The 25,951-nt window shown below is 43.3% G+C and overlaps 2 protein-coding genes across 2 annotated transcripts in view; one reads left to right on the top strand and one right to left on the bottom strand.

Moving 5' to 3' along the window:
* Nucleotides 1-1,788, bottom strand: part of LOC105042338 (5'-methylthioadenosine/S-adenosylhomocysteine nucleosidase) — a gene marked incomplete in the record, with an annotated part of 61,148 nt that extends 59,360 nt beyond the window's left edge. Inside the window, 3 exon segments of the mRNA XM_073253638.1 lie at nt 1,347-1,371; nt 1,374-1,412; nt 1,509-1,788. Of these exon segments, the coding sequence (XP_073109739.1) occupies nt 1,347-1,371; nt 1,374-1,412; nt 1,509-1,671 (227 nt within the window).
* Nucleotides 1,789-5,367: 3,579 nt separating this feature from the next.
* Nucleotides 5,368-12,880, top strand: LOC105042337 (uncharacterized). Its single transcript, XM_010919506.4, is given in 3 exon segments — nt 5,368-5,499; nt 5,502-5,738; nt 11,947-12,880. Coding segments are annotated over 3 exon segments (1,089 nt in total). The 5' UTR covers nt 5,368-5,450; the 3' UTR covers nt 12,750-12,880.
* The last annotated feature ends 13,071 nt before the right edge of the window (nt 12,881-25,951 follow it).

Here is a 25,951-nt window from a genome sequence, read left to right as displayed (position 1 = left end):
TTCAAATTCATACCAAAATCTTAGGTACCTACTGACATTTAGCTTGCTAGAATCCAAAAAAAAAAAAAAAAGTGTAAAATTTATAGAAGTTTGTGACAATAAAATCACCAGAAAGGAACTTGATGTATTTTAAAGTACATATTAGCCACAGATAGGGTACATCAGCCAGAAATGTTTCAGATTTATGGATGCAGGTAGATATATTGGATGAACACATGCCTAGGTGTATGATTCAATAAGAACAAACTGATAGGTACTGGGACATAGGCAGGAGCTAGATTCAAAATATTTTTAGTTGCATTTTGTACAACAAAATCCTTAATAAGCTATAATTTAAGTCAAATAATTCTATACTAAGTCCTGGTTACATATGGCACACAGGCATATTTACTTACATTCGTACATTTTTGTGATAAAGGGGAAAAAAAGAAAAAAAGAGCTCTTTGGAGCAGCAATACATTATGTAAAATTAAGCATGAGGATCTTCACCTTGCAAAAAAGAAGACAGTCAACAAAAGCGCCATGACATAATGTTTTCTTTTTTCAAAAAAGATAAATGCATCACTGCACTAAGCTATCTCCTCCTCCACTCTCATTTTGTGAAAACAAATGCAGTTGTTTTGCTCATCCTCTTCCTCTTTTCCTAACTCTGTTTCTTTTCTTCTTACTTATTATCTTATTAATGTCAAGTTCACCATTTTACATGATCCAACAGTACTAGAAGGTATCTGCACTAAGGAAAATGGAGGGCACAAAAAGCTGGAAGTATCTGACGCATACTTTACATGTCTAATTTTGTTGACACTTGGGACTGTCTGACACATGAAAACATTGATCTTTTCAAAGGGACCTACATAATCCAAGTAATTGCCCCTTACCTCACCAAGCTAAACTGCCACACTTCTTCCTTCAAGCCTTTTGCAACCTTGTGATGAAGGGATATAAGAAACCATCAAACTGACTAAAATAGATAAGGTTGTCCTAACCATGATTTTGTTGTTATTGTTTCATAGCTTCCAATAATCCTCGTCTGCTATTCATCAAATTTCATATCAACCAACAAACAGGGTCTTTGTTCATTGCATATTATATCAAACTCACAGTCTAGATTCAATCAAGGGCAATCCTTATAATGGTACCCTTTTTGTTACAAGAAATGAGAACATTCCACAAATTATAAAATCCTCAAGGACCTAGTGGGATCCTTGAAATTACAAATATTAACTCCTATAACCCTGATAATTGACCCCAGAAAATAACCTTAACTACGAATTTGTTTACTATCTGCTTGCAATAAGAAATCAAACACCGTACTTAAAGGCTAGAGAGAAGCCATATAAACTCACAGGGATCCGTCGATGTCTTCGGAAGATGGAACTTGTTGATGAGAGGGAGCGCCTCCATCTGCATCGCTACCAATCGCAGCTCCCTCAAAAAGATATATCAGGAAAACCAAAGCCCGAGATCGAGAGCAAGATAAGAAAGAGGGCCAACACTGAGTTCAATACCTATGATGAAGAGGACAGACGAGATGGGCCGTCCATCGCCATCGCCGGAGGCGTTTTCTGGTGGGGGGGCGGCCGTCACCGCGGATTGGAATGACCGCTCTTCCACCGGTGCCGCCGCCCCCGCCGCCGCCGCTTGGCCGGCGTTCCTCGCCGGAGTGGCCATGGTTTCTCTCTCCGTCCCGGTGCAAGTGTACTTCAATACTTCTCGTCTCTCAAGGCTGCTGGCTGCCAGTCTGGATTTTGATATGGGGTTTGGGTTTCGCAAAGAGTGATTGGTCTTTTTTTCGCGACGTCGCCCGTCGGATCGCACTCCGCACACCTCTCAAAGCACCCGGAACCTTTGCATTCATCCGCCTGCACAGATCTCGGAGCATTATTACGACATCCAACAGTATGTTCGTGGAAGGAAGGCAATCTTTCCTTCGTGCAAAGGATACAATCTTGTCACTTTGACACGACCGAATGTTGTCGTCTTCCCGAACGAAGTTTGGCGATTGGTGGAGATACAAAAGTTCGGAGATCGGCGGAGATACAACCAACAGAGTTGTGTCGGACCAAACTGCGAGACTCTTCGGAGAATTATAGTCACGGAAATAAAATGATTTTGCTGAAAACAAATTTTACTTGATTAATTATTTTTAGTTACAAAAAAAATATTATTAAGTTTTATAAACCACATTTCGTTAAAGGTTGTTCAATTTTATATATTTTTATTGTCAAGTTTGTGTTTACTATCATAGAAATAATCTTATCTCCAATTTACTAAGAAAAGACCTATACAAATTATGTGCTTCATTTTAAAACAATTGATTAATTCACAAGTCTATTTTGGTAACCTAGTAAACCATTTGTTAGGCCATGTACGCCCAACAGATTATTCAACAAATTGATATGTTCTTCTGTAACTTTTTAAATATCCAAGATAATTTTTATAATCATAATATCTCAAGAAAGTGACAAATATAAAAACAATGCCTCTCAATAATAAAAAAATATATAAGCAAACTATCGTTTGAAAGCATCATATTATAAAAGCAAAGATTGAATTGATCTTCTTAGATAAACTAATGATAGAAATAGGTAAGCTAATGCTCACTTCATGACTATTGTGCAATTCAACTTTTGATCCTATCTCCCATAGTCCACTTATTGTCATCCATATTTAATTCCACGAGCTCATAATACTTTGAGTTTTTCATAAATGATTCATCATTATCATATAATATAAATTTTTTGATGTGATAGCGTATACAATGTAAATAGCAGTCATCTTTGACTTTCTCTTTTGGTATAATTACAGATGACACAACAAGTCGTTACCATCTTCACTTATTTTATATATGGATAACATATAGCTAACATTAAAATAGAAAAGTGAGATTTAAGAACTCTAAATATGCATTATAATTTGCCGTTGTGCATGATGATAGATAAATATATCCTTTGGATTATAACAATTTCTATTCCCATGAATGAAATCAGTATGATATATTGATATTAACTCCATGGTAATATGTAATGAATCTTAATACATTGAAATATCTTGAGTATACAAATTAATATTTTCCTATGACAAATATACTAGAAATTATTAATTAAATACTAAAATCATTAGTATAATATGAAAAACTTAACTATATTTCATTTGTAAAAAAATACCTTCTAGAATTTCAAAGCATTACAACCCACCAAAGTGTTGATTGGTCAAGTTGTATACCCTCTCAACCAGCAAAAATAAATTTTAAAAAAAAGTCATATCAAATGAAAAAGAGATCATATCATTTTGTGAGGGAAACAACGCCAACTTTAAATGTTACTTGATTAGCTTGCCCTAAATTTCAAGAATATGTATTCCATCTATTGCACTAAAATGATTCTGTATAATGTAATAAATACATAATTCAAGGGCAAGAATATATCGTTAGGCAAGTCAAAGGTTAATCCCCATGACATTATTAAAGTGATGACTGAAATTTTATCAGGGTATTGGAATCAATCTTGCACCACTTAATTTCTTTGACTGTCTAACAATACGAAAAAAAATAGCCAATTCTTCATTAACGATTATTCTTGAAATCTCGTAAAAAAGCTTCCTCATCGAGAACTCATTATATAGTTAATAGAAGGTTTCTCATTTATTCAAAGTTAAGAATAAAAATGTTTGGAAATGACCTTCAAGTAATTCAGCCGTACATGCAGATCAAGTAACAATTAAAGTATCACGTGGCTATTTGAATATGCAATTGCAAAAATATATAGAAAAATAATTTTAGCTATCAAAACTTGGTTAAGGTGGGTTTGAGCTCTTGTTAGTGTTTGATCTTGCTATTTCTATCACAAGTTAATTACAGGACATATAAAATCATATTACCATGAAAAACTAGTCCAATGAAGGAGATGCTATATGAATGTGATATGATTTTACATATGAATACGAGCATTACATTAGTGGATTTTATAAAAAGATGCCAAACATAGTATAGATTCTGTTCCCATGTAATTTATTTTACTTCTATCAACCAATATAAAAAATTTGAATCCATCTATTACAGAAATTACAAAAATCATGTTTATCAACCCATAATAGAAAACTAATATATTTTAATAAACCAAACATCAACCAAGACCATTAAAAGTCACTCTCATAAAGGATGGAAACTAAATCTAAAATAATAAATTCTCAAAAAACACTATCTCAGATTTTCCAGCCACTCACGTTGAAGATCTTCACCAATCTTAATAAATAGTTTTCTCCTTTTTTTTTTACCAGTCCACTTCAAAAGCTTGATGGTAATTAACGGATAAGTTAGGGAATTTTTTAAAATGATAGAGGCTAGGAGAAGGTAGGTAGGAGATGGATGGGATGACCAAAATAAACTTGAGACAGACCTAAATTTTATTTTAAAAAATTATATCTTTCTTAACCTAATATATTTCTTTATTAATATAACATAACAATAAGATGGAAAGAAGAAAAGAATACCGATGACAATAAAAATGAGAAGTCTTATGGATGTAATTAAGTAATTTTAAAATAAATATGTAAAATTAAAGAACTATAAGGGACTAATACATGAATAATGACACTTTCAATATGCAAAAAGTTCTTTCTATAAATAAACATATAATTTAAGTCAAAAGAAAAAATATACAATTTTCATGCCACCAACGGGCTAAATAACTGTCATGCCAACAACTTCTATTGTACCAATAAAACCACTACACCAATATAAGACCACCATGCTTTGATTGGCCTCTCCTTGTCACACTAATTTTGCTCAAAATTTAGATCCAAGTAAAGACTAATAATGCTGTTTTCTCATTATAATGGACCTTGACCAATATTATTATTGACCATCATAACTTGTAAAATGTTGACCATTTGCTGGAAGTAGCATAGATAAAAAATGATTGAATTTAGAAGAATGATGATTATAATGATAATTATGATTTGTTGTAATAAATAAATATTGATTCATAATGTAAAAATAAAAAAGTTCTTATTTGCTCAAATCATAATTAATAGAATTGCATACGACCAGAGTACGAAAATAATTCTTATAAAATTATAGTCATGTTTTTGCTAAAAACAAGTTTTTCTTGATTAATTATGATGGAAATGATCAAATAAAGATTATTATTGAAAAACCTATTCTTAATATATAACAGAACAAGACCACCCCCCACCCCCACCGCCCCCACCACACCCAGCAAAAAAAAAAAAAAAAAAACCGTTAGAACGTTTGATCTACCGTTATAACGGCGTTTCTTTAAGCTGTGTTTGGATCCCGATCTGATTCCAGTAAAGACCAAATCAATTCTTGTTCGGATTCGGATCTTAATATTTGATCGACGACGCCACCAGCCTCCTATCCCACCAGAGGAAAGAACCGGGGTTCTTTGTTCGTCCCAGTATCAGTCGGAGTCTCCCCGTCCGAATCCATGGAGGACTCCGGGAAGAGGAGAGGGAGACTTGAAGCCATGCGCTTGGAAGCGAGGCCGCCTCCTCCTTCCAAAGCCTCGGCTCTTCTTCGTCCTTGCCATCGTTGCTGCCTTCGCCTCAGCTCTCCAACCCTCTTCTCTACCTGCCGCCGGTCGCCGAGAGCTCGCCGCCGGCCCCCAGGTTCGACTACTACACCGACCCCATGTCGGCCTTCTCCGGTGCCGCCAATAGGAGGGGCGGTGCAGGCGCCTATTGCTCTCCGACCCGCCCGCTTTCTCGCCCTAATGGTAACGTCCTCTCTAGAGATTTATGTAATCGCTCACGGTTTTTATTCGCTTGTCATTGATCTGCTTCTGATTTACTGAATTTTTTGTCATCAATATTGTAATTTTCGCTTGTGAATTGCTCAGATGACGCATGGATTTTAGCATATTTATCTATTGCATCTTATGTATTTAGATCTCTCTTTTTGATTGTAAGTAGTTTAGGTCACTTTATGAGTTTGAGTAATCTTCTGGGATTCATGTCTGTTTTCATATATTTATATATGCGTGCATAAGTATATGGTATATATTCATTATGCTATATAGATTTGTTAAATTTAGAACAAAAAGAAGTATCTGCAAGAATGTCTTGTTAGGTCTTACCTCTTTGATCTACCTTAGGTTAGTTTGGTTGGATGTAAGTCTGGGCCGTGCTAGAAATGAGTCAAGTGAATCTATGGGAAATTGGTTCTTGAGAGGTGAATTTAGTTTCCACTTAATGGTAACCATGAAAGTGATATTTCAAAAGTAAAAAAGTTGGGATGGTTAATTGTTGTCAACCATGGTTGATAATGGTTAGAAATTGTGCATATGATTGACCATATTAGTGTTTATTGAAGATAAAAAGCATAGAGGAATCTAAGCACACTTTAGAAATAGGCTCCACATAATGGATGATGCATAGTTGCATATGCTTAAAGAATTTCAACTAGAAAATTATTAATAGAATTGCTTATTTATCATTCTAGAGGTAGGGTTGGGATATCATCATTTGATTATAAAAGAGAAGTCAAGACTCTTGATGCCTACATCGAGGAGATTGGACTATCATCCTAATTTTTGTGGGTGCCCAAGATGATAATGGATATAAAAGGCAAAAACAACACTGTTTTTTTAAATTTTTTTACGTGCTAACAAATAAGGTGATGCTGGAGGAAAATATTGTTTATGAAGCAACAACTTAATGATACAAGTGTAAGATTGCAGAAGCAAATTGACCTTTTGTACTAGGGCTATAGATTGCGAGCAATGTTTTATTACTCGCTGATGGTTGTAGCACTATCCTTCTTTTATTGACTTTGGGAAATGTTGAGCTTTGAGGAGGCATCTTCTTAAGCCATATGTTGACAATATTCAATGATTAAAAAAGGAATAGTGCTTTATCAGGCTCTCCATTTGTTATTTATTGAAAAGTTGGGTTTAGTGCAATAAATCCCTTTGAATGCAATGCAAGTAAATTGTGGATGCTGTTTCTTCAAAGGTGGTATAAACACAATCTATTTTGTATCTGGTTCTTCCATCACTTTATGTGCTTCATAATTAAGCTTACAAGCTTAGTTTTTAGGTTCATGTTCCTACATTCTATGATCTTTGTTCCTTTTTCATGGTTCTACCTAGAGCTCTCATATATGGATTCAGGTAACTGAGAAGGATGCCTTGTGCTGCTATTTTCATTTCTTATTTATAATAAAGGTTTGAGTTTGTGCATTCATGGTAGGCTCTGTGAAGTCATTGCTTAATGACTTCCACCCTTCCAAAGATTGAATTAATGCCTTTAAATTCTTACTTTTTGTTTGTCAGAAGTAAATTCTTTCCCTGAATCTACATATGTTTAACATAAGAAATTTAGTGCAAGCAGGTTGATTGATTTAGTTTTCCTTGTAATACATATATTATGTTCCTTTGCCTGACCACTGGAAATCATATGCATGCTTGATGTGTAAAAGAGGGGACAGAAGTTATGTCTGTTGTGTTGGGTCTGGAGGTGCACTGTATCTGTGTATCTGTCCTTTTGTCTTCTCTCTCTCTCTCACAGGGTGGGGAGGGGGATGTGAGGAAGTTAAGAAACTATAGTAGTTTGTTTGTGCCTTCCTCCAGTTATATATAAGAAAGTCTACTGTGTCACTGAGTTCCATTAGTAGTTCAATTATTCATCAAGGGCGATGCAACAAATTCACCCTGAATTGTTTTTTTTCAGAACAAAATGAAGTTTTCCTGCTCTATCCTCGTTATATTGGAATTTGGGAAAATGGTCTAGCATATGAATTTTCATCTATCTGAATATTACTGTTAGCTTCTTGAAACTATCAATTTAGAGGGGAATGATGAAAATTTTAGCTTGTTGCTATTCCATTTTCATGACAGTTCCCATGCTTTTGGATGCAACAGTTTTCATGGCTCATAAGAAGTCTTCACTAGCCTGCATATTCTCTTGACTTGAACATGCTCAAATCTTCTTCTTTTTTCGCATATGCACCATCAGTCTTCATGCTTCTTGAAATTTGTTAGTTTTTTCTTTGAGATTGAATTATGCTTTCATGATTACTGATGCTACATTAATTAAGTAATTCCCAGTCCAAATCATGAACTTTGTCTCTTAAACTTTTTGATCATGTTACCTACATGCAATCATGCAATTATTTTTTTTCTAGGATTCTTAACTTCTCTTTTGGTTTTATAATCTTTTGCCTGTTTAGTTCTCATGTTATGCATTTTTCAATTTCATCTTTCTTTGCAATTATCTTCTTTGACTTTTCAATTTATTTTAAATTATCAATTTTACCTTTCAAATTTCATCCTCATTGTCATTTTGCTTTCTTCTTTTGCATTATTTTCATTTTATTTTTGCTGTCATCAATTTCATCTTCATCTAAGTTTTCTTCCAAAAATTATCATCTAAATTTGTCATCTAATATTCTTCTAGTAATACTTTTCTAGCAAGAATGAAAGTTTTAGTGGCAACTGGCTTTTGAATTATACATCTTCGATTAGGTTGCAAATTTCTTGGTTCACTTCTTTTTGCAAAGTCTAATGCCCTTTGTTTCTTTAGGTCTCTTTGATGGTCAAATTTTGGACTCTCAATGGCATCCCAATTCACAAGCTTGAAAAATACTCCAAACTTTTTGCTTAGAAAAGTACATATTTTTCTTGAGGGGAAAATATCTTTCTTGCGCACCTCTTTCTTTTGTCGTGTTCTATGTGCTTCATTCTCTTTGATTAACACTAATAACTATCCTTTCCATATTTCCTTGTTTCACTGATTTGTCATCTTGACAGCCTTATTTCTCTTTCTGCATCTCTAAATTACTTTTGCCTCAGTCTTTGCCATGATTTTGGCACTTGAGGCCTCCTTGTCCATTGGCAGCTCTCTTTTTTGTTATAATTCTTGTAGAATCACTGTAGTCTCTATGCCAATTTGTTGGTAATAGCTTAGAGGTTGTATGAAAGTATAATATGCCTACTTATAGAAGGGAAGAGAGACTGGATTGAGATACTTGGACAAAGATTGAATTCTATTGAACATCTTATGCAACTATCATGTTTACATTCCTTTTCATGGAGCCATGAGATAATTCCAGATGCTACATTTAAATTGTGTTCATTGGTTACTAGCTCCAACTACCTCAGTGAGTACTTAGAAGAATATCTAGGAAAAACTTAGGAAATGATTCTTCATCTCACATGCTGCTTGACCAAGATTTAACTACTTAACTAGGTGATTTTGCCTCACAGGATGTTAAGCAGGATACTTCATGCTGAAAATGAAGTTTGATTTCTAGCATCCTCACTTGATGCTTCACAAGATATAACTCTGAATTTAATGTCCTATTTTGCAAAAAATTGGGTCTTTAGGAACTGAAGAAAAGTCTATTGGGATTTTTTTTTTAAGAAAAATGGCCCCTATGTTTGATCTTAATGCCCATACACTCCCTTGCTTTTGTGAACCCAAATGCCTCCTAACGTCTTGTGAAGTGAACAGAATGGCCTTATTGTCAATGTACTCGGACATGAGATATGAATGCCAAGGTTCCAAGTGCCTCATGGAATCTGACACAACAATCTTAAAAGATCTGGACAAAGACACAACAATCTTAAAAGACCTGGACAAACCAACAAGACATATAAATACCATATTGGAGATGGACACTTTTATTTATATATTTATAACAAGACATGGTTGCTAGAACACTTCTAAAGGGTATATTTGAAAATGACTACTTTTACCATTGGAACACTTCAACTGAAGTAAAGATGAGGAAGAAAAAACCATGCTCCTTTATGAAATCCTCAATCCCTGATTACCAACATAAGTTTAAGCTATTTTTTCACAAAGGCCAAGTCTTCTTCACCACCCACTCCCCATTGTTATGCTTTTGTGACTAGTTTGATCATGATTAGAATAATGGAGGCGATGCATATGCTGGACTGGAACTTGAGGACGTGAAAAACTATTTTAGTGTCTGCAGGAAAAGACCAAATGGCAGAGAATAGGTGGATATGCCATGATCTAGCTCTTTCCCCTAATCTTTCCCATTTCGTTTCCTTTTCCTTTTAGGGGTATCCCTTTCCTTGTTAGCTAGGGTGAAACAAGATTGTAGGCATTCTTTTCTATTTTCTTTATTAATTGGGTAAGCCAAGACATGGGACCAATCGCTAGGCCACTAGGGCAAGGTACATTGCTTTTCTTCTTTGTTATCCTTCCCCTTGGCTAGGGTATGTACATGGTAATTGCAAGCTGAATGAATCAGGAAGATTCTTGTTTCATTTTTTCTCCTTTTCCATTGTTGAATTCAAATATTCGCCAAGTCATAACAATATTGTAAACTTTGAACCAAACAAGCTGCTATCCCAGCTGTTGTCTATGGCTTAATAGCCAGAATCTTACACCTAGATTGATGCACCCACTTTGGATGTCCTTGGAATCTTGGATCCTAACACACTTCATAGAATGTTTCTAGAAATATTTCCTTCCCTGCATCCACACCTGATTTTGGCAACTGAGGTCTATGGCAGAACACCCTTGTCACATATGTCATGTTGTGGCCAGTGTGAACATAGCAAAAAAACTTAAATTTGCAATGTCTAAGTAATTAGACATATAAAAATATTTTTTAACAATTATGCTTATAAAATCTTGCTTCGTGTGACATCACTTTTTAGTTTGATGGTAATTTAACATACAAAAACTAAATGCCTGAACCTATTTCAAATTATTTACTCTTGTAATTGTCGTTGGAAGTGTTATGTTGCAATGCATCCAAAGCTTCTCAACACTCAAAATCTGTGTTAATTCGTAGAGATGCATTTTATTTTTAAAGAAATGGAGAAATGGGAAGCAAAAGTTGCCATAGATATCTCATATAGAAGAAACTTGGCTCCATTAGTTAGTCTGGGTAGATACTCTGAAATCAGCCCCAGCTTCAAATAAAAGTTAGAGCCAAAACTCTTTTGCTTAAAACAATGCCATCTGTACTATAGTTTTCTTAGTGACTGTCCTGGTGTTTGCTTTCAGTATCATTTGAAGGTCAAAGGATCGAAACTTTTGGTACCTCGGCAGTCGCCACTATCAACTCCTATCTTTTTCCTGCCTCGGTGCTTTGCAATATAGTGCAGAGAATTGTGTTTATGACCATATTTCCTTTTAAGTTTATTTCTTTTCTATGTGTGTTTCTTAATGAGGTGTGGGCTTGTAAACCTTCTCCCGTTATTGTTCTAGCACTTCATGTCTCATTGGTGTGCAGCAAAGCATATTCTTATTATTAGGAAGGAAGATATAGTGAAAGAAATTTTCATGCAATTCAAGTGCAAAGGTTTAAGTGAGAAGCACTTGAAACAATTTTATGACATCACCAGCAAGTTGGAGCATTCTAACTCTTAAGAGCTTTCTCCAGCACGAGGAAGTTGATGCAGGTTAAAGGCGCATTTGGTTGAGCTGGGGCTTTTAGCCATATTTACAAAAAAGTTAACGACAATGAAGTTTTTACATGTTTTCTGGAATATTCATTTATTTGCAATCTAATATTTCAGTTCCCATATTGGAACCAACAGCCATAGGCATCCACACTTTTTTAGTTATAGTAAGAGAGGTGGCCATGAACTGCAGGCTTTGATGGGAAAATGAGTCTAGCTACTGATTTATAACACTTCTTCCTCCTCAATCTTGTTGAAAGAATTGGCTAGGTGTCTCTATTTTTGGAGTGTAAGATACCTGTATCACCCAAGACTTTGCATGTAGTTTATTTTAGAAAAGGGAGATGTAGTAGTGTCATTATTTGTATGTTCATTTTGTTCTCTTTTTATTATTATTATTATTGCTTTTTTTCTTTTTGCTGGTTCTAAAATCAAAAATACCAAAATAAAACTCTATGTTCAATGTGTTGTCTCTAAAATTAGATATAATAAAATGTAACTCTATTATATGACTCTAAACGTGTACTGTTTCTTTATTCAGTTCGTCCATGGAACTGTCATATGAGTCCTGCTCATCCATTACACACAACTCAATCTCCAGGTTCCACTTCATATGAAATGCAGTCCCAGTTTTCCCAAAGCACCTTGTGGAGAAGCCCCATTCAATGCTCAGCTCCCTATGCAGGGTGTCAAGGAACTCCTGTTAGTGGCTCATCCCAATTTTCGCAAAACACCTCCTGGCGGAGGCCCCCTCAATATTCAGCTCCCTACACAGGATGTCAAGGAACTCCCATTGGTGGCTCATCCCAATTTTCCCCAAACACCTCTTGGAGAAGCCCCATTCAATATTCAGCTCCCTACACAGGATGTCAAGGAACTCCAGTTAGTGGCTCCAGTGTCTTGAGCAGATCTGGCAGTTCCTCCTGCTACTCCCGTCCCTCAACTCCAATAAGTGGTGGCTACAGCCCTCACCATGGACAAGGAGGCAGCCATCTGAGTAACCCAGGAAAGAGAGGTAGCCCACATCCAAATTCTGGTCGAGGCAAAGGTGGGCGATTCAGTGGCAACTGTAGTCCACGACGGACTGGAGTGCAGGGCCGTGGTTTCCATCATAATGGCTCAGGCCAGCAGGATACTGAACACTACTACCACAAGTCCATGGTAGAAGATCCGTGGAGTGACTTAAAGCCTATTGTTGGGGATATAACTAAGCCAAGGTATTGGCCACTTAAATCGAAGAAAGCAAAAGTTAGTGAGAGTGGCAACGAGTACTATTTTTCTAAGGCAGGCTGCCTGGCTCAGTTTCTTGTAGAATCTTTTGAAGAGGCCGTCACCGAGACCTAGGTTCTGTTATGTTATTTCATAATTATATTTACACTAAACTGCTAGCTTCAATTAGCAATCTCTGTTTAGTTAATTCAGTTTAAGCATTGGGAATATGATTAGCATGGAATACAGCTTCCTTCTGCCGTTCATCTGTCCTAAGTTATAAGGTGCTGGGTTTATGTAGGATTCATGTCAAACACTGGATTATTGCATCACAGGATCACAGCATACATGTGCGTTTATTGTCAAACAGATGCTTCTCTTGGGACAGTATTTTAACTTGGCAATTGGAAAAAATGAGATCTGAAGTGCCAATCAGTTGCCCACTTTTGATGTGGCATTACTCAAACCCTTGTGTGTTGCACCAGAATTTGTGAACCATACTCACCCCTCCTGCAGCATGGGATAGGTGACTCTAGGGGTAAGGTAGAGGTGCTCTGTGGCATGATTCTGATATTATATTTGCTCAGATTTTGCATTACCAAACGTCTATGGATATAATGGTTGATGCTTTATACTTGAATCAAAGTCGTTCATTTTTTCTGACTATTGGATACAGGCTAAAGAATCACAAGGTTATCTGCATCTATTTTGTTGAGTATTTTATCAAATCGGGATGTTCATTTTGTACCAAACAGGAATTTTCCTCTGGCCGTGTAGCTCTGCATTTGCTTTAGGTCTCTCTCCACTTTGGAAGAGGCAACACTCACCCTCTACCCTATACTTATCCTATATTATACGTTCTAAGAACGTGCAGAAAATGATGGAAAAAAAATAAATAAAGTTAACAATAGATTTCATATCAACATTTTTAGTGTACAACATGGAACATATCTAGCCTTCCATACAACTAATCTCATTTCTTTGGACATATCTAGCCTTCCATACAACATGTTTAGGCCCTGTTTGGCAGAGGAAGATTTTATAAGGTGACAAGGTTCTCTGGACTGTTTTCACTCCAAACATAGGTAAAGAAGGGAATGCAGAGATTAACCTCTCCTATGACATAATTGTTAAAATATATGCAAGAGAAGAGAAAAACTTAGAGAAAGTGAGAGAAAAATAATATAAATTGATACTAATATAGAAAAAGATAAATTACAAAAATTTTTTAAGATTATACTGAAATTACAGTTCATTCAGTAATTTACAAAAGCTATATAACACCCTTTATGTTTTATTCAACCCTACAATCTAATCCATGCCGTTAGGTAGTTTATTAATATTAACTTGGATCTAATTATCATATCATAATAAATTTTTAAAATGACTGAAATGATCTTGAATAAAAAATAAAAAAATAAATTGGGCATTGATAACATAAAAAGCTATCTTCTTGTGGGTGGCATTAGACGATCAATAATGGTGATGGTCTTGCAGTTGGGCTGGCCAAACTGATAGTTGATCTTTTTTGTGATTGAGTGGATATCGTCCTATACCTCCTGTATATCCCTCCTCTGATTTCTTGCAAGTTGGTGATCTGAAGTAGCACCACCTGGCCCTATAGCTCCGGGTGCTCCTCCAACAGTTGCTCCATCATCAGAAACTTCAATCTGATCCCTTTGAATAGATTGATATCGTTCACGCCAAGCAGCATGATCCTGTCTTTGTACCTCTTTGTGAGCACCCAGATCTGTTCGCCATCTCTAGTGAGGCTATGATGGAACGAAGCTGGCACATATCGATCTCAATGGGAGGATTTTGATGGTGATGTTGCTATGTAGTACCTGATGTAGCTTCATTTTGACTAGTAGTTGGGCCGAGCAATTAGGAGCAGAAGAAGAGGAAGTAGAGAAGAGGAAGTTGGAGGTGTAGTTGAAGGTGTGGAAGTCGATGAGGTCGGCATTGAGGAAGGATGGAGAGGTCGATGGAATGGTGGGGAAGATCTCAAAGAAGGGGAAGGGGGAATGGAGGAAGAATCTGGGCTTTACCCTTGGAGAGCTTGGTGAGACATCGGCGAAGAGCTTGTCAGCGAAGAGGTAGGAGTGCCAGAGGGAGAGATCGAAGCAGAGGCTGCCAAGGGAGGAGGAAATAAGTGGGAGGAGCAATTAGAGATAATGCTTGTAGAAGCCATGGTAGAAGCGGGTATAGAAGTCGAGTGGGAGGAGGACAGGGATGTAGTAGAACTCATCATAGAGTTGGGCAATGATGGCATTATGGTGGGTGACACCAAGGCCGTCGAGGAGGCTACAAAGGATGTCGACACAGAGGACTTGGCATTGATGGGGAGGTCGAAGTGGAGTTGGAGGACAAGGCCATTAATATAGTAGGAGGACCGTTAGAGGAAGTGGTGGGGTCGGAGATTGCACAAAGATCGTGGTGCAAGACAATGATCTAGTGCTCGGACGGTAACGATGGTGAGATCGATGGAAAGTCGACAGCACTGGAGGTGGAGAGGATGCACAAGATCGCCATGACACAAGGGATGTAGAACTAGTGGCAGAGCGACGATAAGAAGTCTAAGTCGGCGACAATCAGGTCCAAAAGGTTCATGGAGGATCAAAAAGGCATGTTTTTTTTTCAGTTATTATGGAGAATAATTTTATCTTTTTAAAATCCTGAAGCTTTTTAGTAACGCCATAATATTCCAGGATAAGTGCAGATTTTTCAAACTATTGGATAAAAAATGTAATAAAGATAAACCTCAGAATTTTTTTTTAATTTATTCTAAAAAAAATATTATGGATTAATATGTGATCCCTAGAATCATAAAGTTATCCTAATAAAAAAAGTTATTATGAATTGACATGTAATAGAATAATGCTAATAACAACTAACACCCAATTATCGCTCATCTAATGGCCCATTCCATTCATCGGATTCGATCGACCCCATAAACACCAATTATTACTTTGGTAAGAACAATAATTACTTATCCAATACACAGGCCTTGCTTTCTGCCAGTCGTTCCTCATCGCCATGAGCTCGTTGACCAGGCCGTCGAGATCACAGTGGGTGGACCCACCCTCGGCAATTGCCGCCCTCGTGATGGCTGTGTATTCCCTGATCCACCACCTCGTGCTCTCCCCATTGCCGCTTGGCTCCATGAATTCGGACACTGCCCTCTCGATTGCCCCCAGGCGCCACCACTTTCTTCTCCACCATGGTGCTACGGAACCCATCCCAGACCCTCTTCCCCACCCCATCACCTCCACCACTAGCCGCTCGTTGATGAACTACTCGAAGACTAGCGGCCATATCTGTTAAATATTAATGAGATTGGAAATAAAAGCATTATGCTGTTCAGAAAATAGTACATCTGTTCATAAAAACTCGCAACTCTATATGAAGGAATGCACCAATGATTGAAGCATTGCAACTCTACATGAAAGGATGTACCTATTCATGTCTATAAATACTCACAATTGTAATCATTTTTTCAATGTGTGAATTTTATTATCCATTTCTCAAGTCTCTATTTTTCATTCAGAAGAATAATAGTAGAACTCTTAAGAAAGTTCATATTTACTCCAACAAAGTAGTATCAGAGCAGGTTTTTCATCTACAATGAAGAAGCTATTGATGTCAAACTCATTGAATTCTCTCTATCCAATTTTTGATGGAGAAAACTATGAGTTTTGGTGCATTAAGATGAGAACTCTTCTGTTGGCAAAGGGCATATGGAATGCTGTGGAGGTTAAATTTTAAGAACCAGAAAGAAGAGTGCAACCTACAGAAGAAGCGAAGAAGCAACTAGATAAGAGTAGAATGGTAAATGCTCGGCCATTGGCTTGTATTCAAGCTAGAGTTTCTTCCACAATTTTTCCTCGAATTAGGTATGCAGCTACATCAAAGGAAGCTTGGGATCGTCTTTGCCTTGAATACCAAGGAGAAAAGAGACAATTTGCACTTAGATTACCAAATTTGTGTAAAGAGTTTGAAATGCTACAGATGAAGGAGACAGAATCTTTGTCTGAATTCTTTCCTCGAGCATTTGAGCTCATAAACCAAATGAAGGCTACAGGAGATAATATTAATGAACAACATATTATGGAGAAGATCTTTGTAAGTCTTCCTCCAACTTATGATGATTCAATAATCTTGATCTAAGAGACTAAAGATCTGTTCACACTCACAGTTCAACAACTCATGCATTCTTTGCATATGCATGAGCAAAAAAAACTTAGAAGAGAAACAGACCAGCAGAAAGTGTTTTTTCATCAAGAATACAAAACAAAGGAAAGAAGCTAGAGTCTTTATGCAGAAAGAACTCTACAAAACAAGATAGAAGTGGTCCGGCATCAGAAGGCAAGTAGTCAACTTGTAGAATTTGTAGAAGAAGCAAACATAAAATTGAAGATTGCTATTACAAGAAAAAACCCCAGTGTCGGTTTTGCCAAAAATTTGGTCACATAGATCGTGACTGTAAAAAGAAAAAGAGAGGAGAAGGACAACAGGCCAAGATGACAGAAGTAGAAGAAAAAAACTTCCTCTTTGTTGCTGCCATGATAGTTGAAGCAAAAGTTACAGGACAATGGCATTTAGACAGTGCCTGTAGCAATCATAAGAGTGGTAAAAGAAGTCTGTTTATGGAGCTAGATGAATCCATCAGGCCAAAAATATAAATTGGAGATGGGACTTTCTTAACAGCCAATAGGAAAGGCACAATCAAGATTCAAACCAAGCAAGGAAGCAGGCATATCAAAGAAGTCTTATATATTCCTAAACTGGCAGCAGACTTGCTCAGTGTGAGATAGCTCGTGCAAAATGGATATTCTCTTTCTTTTGCCTAAAATAAGTGCTTGATATATGACAAGCATCAAACATTGCTGATTTCTGCTCAAATGACAGAGAAGAGATATTTTCCTCTCCAAGTTGTGACAAATAACTCTGGATTAGTAGCATCTAAAAATGAATCCGAGCTATGGCATAGAAGATTTGGCCATCTAAATTACAAATCTTTGAAGCTTTGGAAGGAGAAAAATTATGTGCAAGGGCTTTCTTATATTAATGACCTAAAGGAAGTCTGTGGGAGCTGTGTAAGAGGCAAGCATTTAAGAGTATCTTTTCCTAACAAAATAAAATGGCATGCAAAAGCCCCTCTTCAATTAGTGTATACTGACATTTGTGGCAAAATGTAAGTCCCTTCCCTTGGAGTTGAAGCAGAAAGTAGATATAAAATTTAGACTCTAAGATCAGATCAAGGAGGCGAGTTTACCTCAATGGAATTTAATGAATTCTATCAAAAAAAAGGTATAAGGAGGTAGTTGACAACCGTATATTCACCGCAACAAAACGGTGTAGTAGAGAGGAGTAATAGAACTTGTTGCGGCCAATCGCCTCGTCGTCCGATCGCCGGAGAGCGTGCACCTGCAAAATGAAGTCCGCACTGACCGGAGGCGGCTCCGGCGGGGATCCTCCGACGGTCAAGTCAGAGAGGTGACCGGGCAACAGTGAAATGTAGACAAAGAGCTCTTATCGAGAGAGAGAGAGAGAGAGAGAGAGGAGCGAGCCTGTGTTTTTGGGAGAGACGGAGCGGATCGATCCCTCGCACTGTTGCCTTCCCCGGTTTAAATAGTGGAGCACGATATGGCGCCGTCATTAATGGCGCGGACAAGTGAGGAACTGTCAACTCACTGTGGACTGTCAGAGTCGTCGTGAAAATGTCACGTCGCCGTGTGGCTGTCAAATCACCAGGGTTGACAATGCCCTCGGCGGGACAATGCCCCTAGGTAGCCGTGCCGCATGTTGCCGTCAGAGCTGACAAGGTCTGGCGGCTGTACGGCGGTCAGAGGAGTCGGCCGACCCTAGGTCGGTGGCCAGCTGAGTGACGTCGGGCACCTCCGTTGGTCGGCGAGCCTTTCGTGAGTCGGCTATCGGACCTCCGGGTTCAGTCGGTCGGGGAAAGGTGCGCCCGACGTATCTTCAGTCGGTCGTGAGCCGATAATTAGCCGGTGATGGCATCCGTCAGTCGGTCGCCCCGACCGACAATCGGTCGGTCGGAGTCGTCAGTCGGTCGATCGGGCCGCAAGTCGGTCGGGCCGCCAGTCGGTTGGGCCGCCAGTCGGTCGGTGGGTATCCCCTAACAGTTGCCCCCCTCCACTCCTAAGTCGGGTGGTGAGCTGGCCGATGCTTTCGTTCGGGCAGCAATCCCGGACGACTGGGAGTGGATTCGTCGTATGCATAGATCCGACCGTACTCCCGGCTGATCCGATGTCAGACGCCTCATAAATGCCGAGCGATCCGGACGTCTAGTCGGTGTCAGAAGTCATGTCGGCGTCAGACGTTACGTCGGTGTCAGAAGATCGGGCGCCGGACGATACGACGTCAGACGACCGGATATTCGGCGTCGATCGCGGGAGTGTGGGCCACTGTCAGGCGTCCCATCGGGAACGCGAATCGGTGCGGGCGCATAAATGCGGAACCGCGCCTCCGCGTGCCGCGTGTCGAGGGTAGTTGGCCGGCGCCCCCCGCATTTAATGTGGGCGGTGCGGCTGTCCCGGGACGGGGCGCGCCGAATCCTCCGCCAACCGGCGGGCGCCACGCGTCGCGCATCTGCGGGCCTTCGGTCGGCCCTATATATATAGGACCTTCCGGACCCATGACCCACATTTGCCATTTTGCTGGAGAAACTCTGTTCGGGCGATTTTTCGGTCGTCGCAGGCAGAGCTTTCTTGCTTCCGGAGGGATTCATCTGGTTCGTGGTCCCATCTTCTTCTTCCTCCTCTTCTTCTCTTTCTTCTTCTTCTTCCTTCAGTTCCGGTGCAATGACCAGGAATCCGACTCAGGGAGCTCGGTCGGGGAACCCGACCGAAGACTCCCGATCGGCTCCGAAAGATGAGGCCTCCTCGCTTTCGGGGCCGAATGTCGATCGGCTTCGGGAGCAATATCGTATCCCGGAGCAGTTTCGGCTCTCCGCTCCAGGGGCCGGCGGTCGGGTTAACAGCCCTCCGCCCGACGATCTGGCGCTATATGTCGAAGACCTTCGCGCGGGTCTTCGGCTTCCAATTCCGGAGTTTGTCCGGAATTTATTAGATTATTACGGACTCTGTCCGGCGCAACTGGCGCCGAACTCTGTCCGTCTGATCATCTCCTTCGCGTTGTTGTGTCAGCTCTTGCCGACCAACCCTCGCGTCTCACTCTTTCGGGCATTCTTTGTGCTCCGACCCCACCCTAAAGCCCGAGGGTGGTGGCTCTTCAACCCCCGGAAGGGTCTTGCTTTCATCACCGATCTTCCATCATCCATTCATGGGTGGAAGAACCAATTCTTTTTTGTTTCCTCCTCATCTCCTTGGGGCTTTCCTTCCCGCTGGGGTGTGCCCCGAACCGAAGCCAACGACAACAGCCGGGTGGAGGCGGACGACCGGGAGGACTTCCACCGACTGAAAGACATGTCGGTCCCGAAGCAGAGGGAGCTTGTTACCGAACAAGCTCTCTATGATGCCGGCTTGAGTCTGGTCCCCCGAATAGGTATCGCCCGATCCCCTGATCTTTCTTTTCATTCGGCTCTTGGTCCGGTCTTTAACATTTTTGTCGGTATTGCAGGGACACCTCCAAGGATGCGGCCGACAGATGCCGAGATTCGGCGGTTCGCAACGAGGAAGAGGCCAGCATCGGGGGCCGGTCCTTCACGCCCCCCGAAGAGACCTGCTCCAGTGGCGCTGACCGTCGAGGCATCGGCGACGGACCAGTCGGAGCCCGTAATAGCCCTCGCGGCTCCGACGGTTCACGCGGAGGAGAGACCGGCTGAGGAGGCGGCCGAGGGAACATCGGCGGCTTCGCCGGTGCGGGTGGAGCCGGATGACGTTCGGGAAACCGAACATCGTCCGGCGGCATCCGTTGGCGCAACGGGGGGCGCCGGGTCGAACTCAAGCGTCCCCTCGCTGTCGGTCCCGTCGGTCGGGGCAGCTGATCAGGGGAAAGCTCCGATGGAGCCCGCAGACGAGACAAGGTCGGGGAGCCGATCCGCGCCTCCCAGCGTGCATTACCCCGAAGGAGCGTCGGCGTTGGCTGACCACAACCTTGCGAGGAGGTTGTGTCAGGGGATCCTCCTCCCAGCCGATGTAGAGTCGCTGCGATCTCGACAGGTGACCGAGATGCTGTCGCGGTTCTACCCGACCATGGTCGAGGTAAGCTTCGCATCACTTCTTCTTTCTCTTAGAAATTTTCCTTGTTATGCGATTCTGACGAAGTCTTTTCGATCGGCAGCTGATCTTCACGATGTCTGAACTGGAGGCCGGGTACCGAAGGTTCGACAACGTTCGGGCAGCTTATAAGGAGAGGTCAGCGGTGGCCGAAGCTGAGAGGGCGATGTTGGCCGACCAACTTCAGCAATCGGCCGATCGGGAGGCCAAGTTAGTTGACGAGGTCTCCCGGCTTGGGTCTGAACTTCGGTCGGCCAAGAAGGAGGCCAGACATAAGGGTCGGGCCGTGCGTCGTCTTCGGCGCGAACGAGACGGTGCCACTGCCAAACTCCAAGGGGAACGCGAGCAACTTCGGATCAGCCTGGAGAAGCTCGCCGAAGCCGAAGAGGAGCTATCCATCGCCCAGATCGATGTCGAAATGGCGAAGGTTGAGGCAGAGTCGGCGAGGGAGTCGCTCGCCCGTGCGGAGGACGAGGCAAGGTCGGCGAAAGAGTCGGCTGATCGGGCGGTGGAAGACTTTCGGGCCTCCGACCGATACCGGGAGGAGATGCTCGAGTCGGGCTTCGCCTCGTACCGGGTAGGGTTCGAGGATGGTCGGGATGCCGTCCATGCTTTGTACCCGGAGCTGGACGTCAGCCGCGTCGTCCCGCCGTTAGCTGAGGAGGAAGGAGCCGAAGGGGAAGGAACCGAGGAGATGGCCGACCAGCCGTCGGGAGGCGTCGTCGTGGCGGAGGAAGCCGTCCCGGAGCAGGCGCCGACCGATATCCCCTCGCCGACCGAAGCCCCTCGTTCAGCCGCCGACCCAACACCGCTTATGGCCGACACGCCGGTCATCCCCGATCCTCCGTCGGTCGAGGAGATCGACTAAGACAGATGATCGGGCCCTGCCGACTTTCCTTTACTTTTTTTTTGTTTTCTGAGAATATATGTAATCGGGCTTCGACCCGACTTTGTAATTCCCTTTCAGTAATAAATGAAACTTTTTCACTTTCTCCTTTTGTCTGCTTCTTCCAGTTGAATGCCTTAGTGATTAATTTACTTGTGTAAGTCGCTAACCCACGTAAGTCGACAGGACGTTCGGCAACTCGTGCCGCTACGAAGGAAGGGTAAGTCCCGACTTTGGGTCGGCTTCTGGTAGTCGAGCTCATCAGTCGGGCGCGTCTTGTTGAGTCGGGAGCCGACCGAACCCGGTAAAGGTTCGGTAGTCGGGCTTCCATAGACGCGTTCAGTCGAATGTCGTCCGGTGCAGTGTCGGGGGAACGACAACAAGTCGGATCCCCATGCTCTTGCGTCGGGTATTCGTTATGTGTCTTTCGACATACGGTAGCAAGCCGAATGTCGTCCAGCCGAATGTCGTCCAGCCGGCCGTAGGTCGGTCGGCAAGTCGTCGATGCGACTAAGGTCGCGTTGTGTGATAGACGGTGGTAAGCCGAATATCCCTCGACCGGCCGTAGCCTGGTCGGAAGTCGCGACGACAGTCGCGTGGGCTTTTTGCCTCTCTTTGGTCGGGGCCCGATCGGCCTGTCGGCCGGTGGTTCGGCCCGAAAGTTCGACCGTAGAAGGAGTGTGAACTCCCGTCACAACAGATGCATCGGCCCTTGTAAGGCGGATGTGTTGCCGAAAGTCGAAAGAGTGCAACTCCCGTTGATATGGATACATCGGTCCTGGTAAGGGTCCGATTTATCATTGATCGTCGAAGGAGTGTCAACTCCCGTTCTTGTAGATGCGTCGGTCCTCGCAAGAGTCCGATGCGTTACCGATGCTGAGGTCGTCGGTTTTAGGTGGACGCTAGGTCCACGTCAATACGCTGGGGCTTTGGCGAGCGCCGATCATTAGTCGAAGAGTTAAGACTCCGAGATTTCAAACTGAATTTGTATTCCGACTACTGAATTACAAAATTCACTGGCAATACAGCTTCAGGTTGTCGGCGTTCCAAGTCCGGGGAATGGGCTTCCCCTCAAGGGTCTCCAGCCGATAGGCTCTCGGTCCGTAGGTGTCTGCAACCTTGTAGGGTCCTTCCCAGTTCGAAGCCAACTTCCCCTGATCCAAGGGCTTCGAGACCTCTGCCTTCCTCAAGACCAAGTCACCAGGCCTGAAGAGTTTTGGTCTGACCTTGGCGTTGTAATACCGGGCGACCCTCTGTCGGTATGAAGCCATTCGGATTTGAGCCTCGTCTCGTAGTTCGGGGAGGAGGTCTAGGTCGGCCCTCCGACCCTCGAAGTTGTCCGGCTCTTGATACCGCTCGATCCTTGAAGATGGCAGGCCAATCTCGAGCGGGATCATAGCCTCTGTCCCGTAGGTCAAGCTGAACGGCGACTCCCCGGTCGGACACGGGGGGTCGTTCGGTAAGCCCACAGAACGGAGCCCAGCTCGTCGACCCAGAGACCTTTGGCTTCATTCAGTCGGGTCTTGAGTCCATGGAGCAAGGTCCGGTTGGTCACCTCAACCTCACCGTTGGACTGTGGGTGCCCGACTGAAGTCAGTCGATGCCGGATGTGGAACCTGGCGCAGAAGTCTCTGAAGTCCTGATTGTCGAATTGCCGTCCGTTGTCGGTGATGATGGTGTGCGGCAATCCAAACCTGAAGATGATGGATTTTTGGATAAAGTCCTCCATCTTCCACTCGGTGATCTGCGCCAAGGGCTCGGCCTCGACCCACTTCGTGAAGTAGTCGATGGCGACAACGATGAACTTCCTCTGGCCCGACGCAGGCGGGAAAGGGCCGAGAATGTCGACTCCCCACTGGGCGAAGGGCCACGGAGCGACAATAGGAGCGATTTGGCTGGCCGGTTGGTGCTGGATATTCGCGTATTTTTGACATGGCTCGCATCTCCGGACCAACTCTGCCGCATCCCTCTTCATGGTAGGCCAGTAGTAGCCTTGTCGCAGGACCTTGAAGGCTAGGGACTTGCCCCCCAAGTGGTTCCCACAAATTCCTTCGTGAACCTCTCGGAGGGCGTAGTCGGCGTCGGTCGGCCCCAAACACCTGAGCAGGGGAAGGGAGAACGACCTTTTGTAGAGTCAGCCGTCCATGATGACATATTGCGAGGCCGACCATCGGAGTCGCTTGGCCTCCGTGGGATCTTTAGGACTGATCCCGTCGGTCAGGTACCGGACGATCGGGTCCATCCAACTTGGTTCGGACGTTAGCTGCTGTACTTCTTCGACCCGATCGATGCTCGGCTGCTGGAGGTTCTCCACAAACGTCCGACCCAAAGAGTCGTAGGCCGACGTTGCCAATCTGGAGAGTGCGTCGGCACGGGCGTTCTCCGACCTAGGGATATGGGAAATTTCGAAATACTCGAGGCGCGCCACGAGGTCCTTCACTTTCTGAAGGTACTTGATCATGGTCGGATCTCGCACCTCGAATTTGCCCTTGACCTGCCCCACGATCAGCTGAGAGTCGGAGAATGCCCGAAGACTGTCGATGCCCAGCTCCTTCGCCATCCTTAAGCCAGCGAGGAGTGCCTCGTATTCGGCTTGATTGTTGGAGGCCTTGAAGTCGAACCGGAGGGCGTATTCGGTGACCACCCCATCCGAATTCATGAGCAGGAGCCCGGCCCCGCTTTCCTGAGCATTTGAGGCTCCGTCGATGTGGAGTACCCAGGTGGAGATCGGGTCTGGCTCAGAGACCGCATCTCATCCTGGGTCTTCAGCTCCCGACCCTTGGTCGGTTGTCGGACACTCGACGATGAAGTCGGCCAAGACCTGAGCCTTCAGGGCAGGCCTCGGTCGGTACTGAATGTCGAACTCGCTGAGCTTCATTGTCCACTTGGCCAGTCGTCCGGACGTGTCCGGTCGGTGCAAAATCGCCCTCAGGGGCTGGTTGGAGAGCACCACTATGGCATGGGCCTGGAAGTATGGTCGAAGTCGTTACGCGGAGACAGTCAGGGCGAAAATCATCTTTTCCATCTCCGAGTATCTGGCTTTGGCCCCGTGGAGCACCTTGCTGGTGTAGTAGATGGGCTGATGAGTTCGGCACTCGTTTTCCCGAATGAGCATCGAACTGATCGCCTCGAAAGATGTGGCCAAGTAGAGATACAAGGTCTCCCCGACCTGCGGCTTCACGAGCAACGGTGGGGAAGCCAAGTACTTCTTCAGGTCTTCGAAGGCCTGCTTGCACTCATCCGACCAAGAAAAACCATTCGCGTGGCGCAGAGTCTTGAAGAACGGGAGGCACCTTTCAGCCGATCGGGAAATGAATCGGCTAAGAGCGACGATCTTTCCGTTCAGCTGTTGGACCTCCTTCTTGGTGTTCGGATGGCGCATGCCGAGGATCGCCTTTATTTTCTCAGGGTTGGCCTCGATCCCTCTCTGAGAAATGAGGAATCCGAGGAACTTCCCTGAGGTCACCCCGAAAGCACATTTGGTCGGGTTGAGCTTCATTCGGTGTCGTCGAAGGGTGCTAAAGGTCTCCTCGAGATCCTGAACATGGTCCGGGATCTGCGTGCTTTTCACCAGCATGTTGTCCACGTACACCTCCATGTTGCGCCCGATCTGGTCTTTGAAGACCTTATTGACAAGTCGCTGGTAGGTGGCGCCGGCGTTCTTCAGTCCGAAGGGCATCACCCGATAACAGTAGAGGCCCTTGGGAGTCACGAACGCGGTGTGCTCCTCGTCTTCAGGCGCCATCCGGATCTGGTTGTATCCGGCGAAGGCGTCCATGAAGCTGAGCAGTCGAAATCCGGACGTCGCATCCACCAGCTGGTCGATCTTGGGAAGTGGGAAGCTATCTTTTGGGCAGGCTCGGTTGAGGTCGGTATAGTCGATGCAGATCCTCCACTTCCCGTTGGCTTTTTTGACCATGACAACATTGGCGAGCCAATCGGGATACGTGGATTCTCGGATGAAGCCTGCTTCGAGTAGCTTGTCCACTTCTTCGTCGATGGCCCTCTGCCTCTCTGGAGCGAAGGACCTTTTCTTCTGCCTCACCGGCCTCATCGTCGGGTCGATGTTGAGTCGGTGGGTTATTGTTTCTGGGGGATGCCCGACATATCTGCTGCCGACCAAGCAAATATGTCGGCATTGGCCGTCAGCAGCTCCGTCAGTCGGCGTCGTTCGGTGTCGGGCAATTGAGACCCGACCCAAACTTTCCTGTCGGGATTTTCTCCTATCGGGATCGCCTCGAGCTGGCTCG

Source organism: Elaeis guineensis, chromosome 3 (genome assembly GCF_000442705.2).
Source record: "Elaeis guineensis isolate ETL-2024a chromosome 3, EG11, whole genome shotgun sequence".
Classification (NCBI taxonomy): Eukaryota; Viridiplantae; Streptophyta; class Magnoliopsida; order Arecales; family Arecaceae; genus Elaeis; species Elaeis guineensis.
The sequence above is the reverse complement of the archived record's forward strand: the minus strand, read 5'-3'. Positions and strand labels throughout refer to the sequence as shown.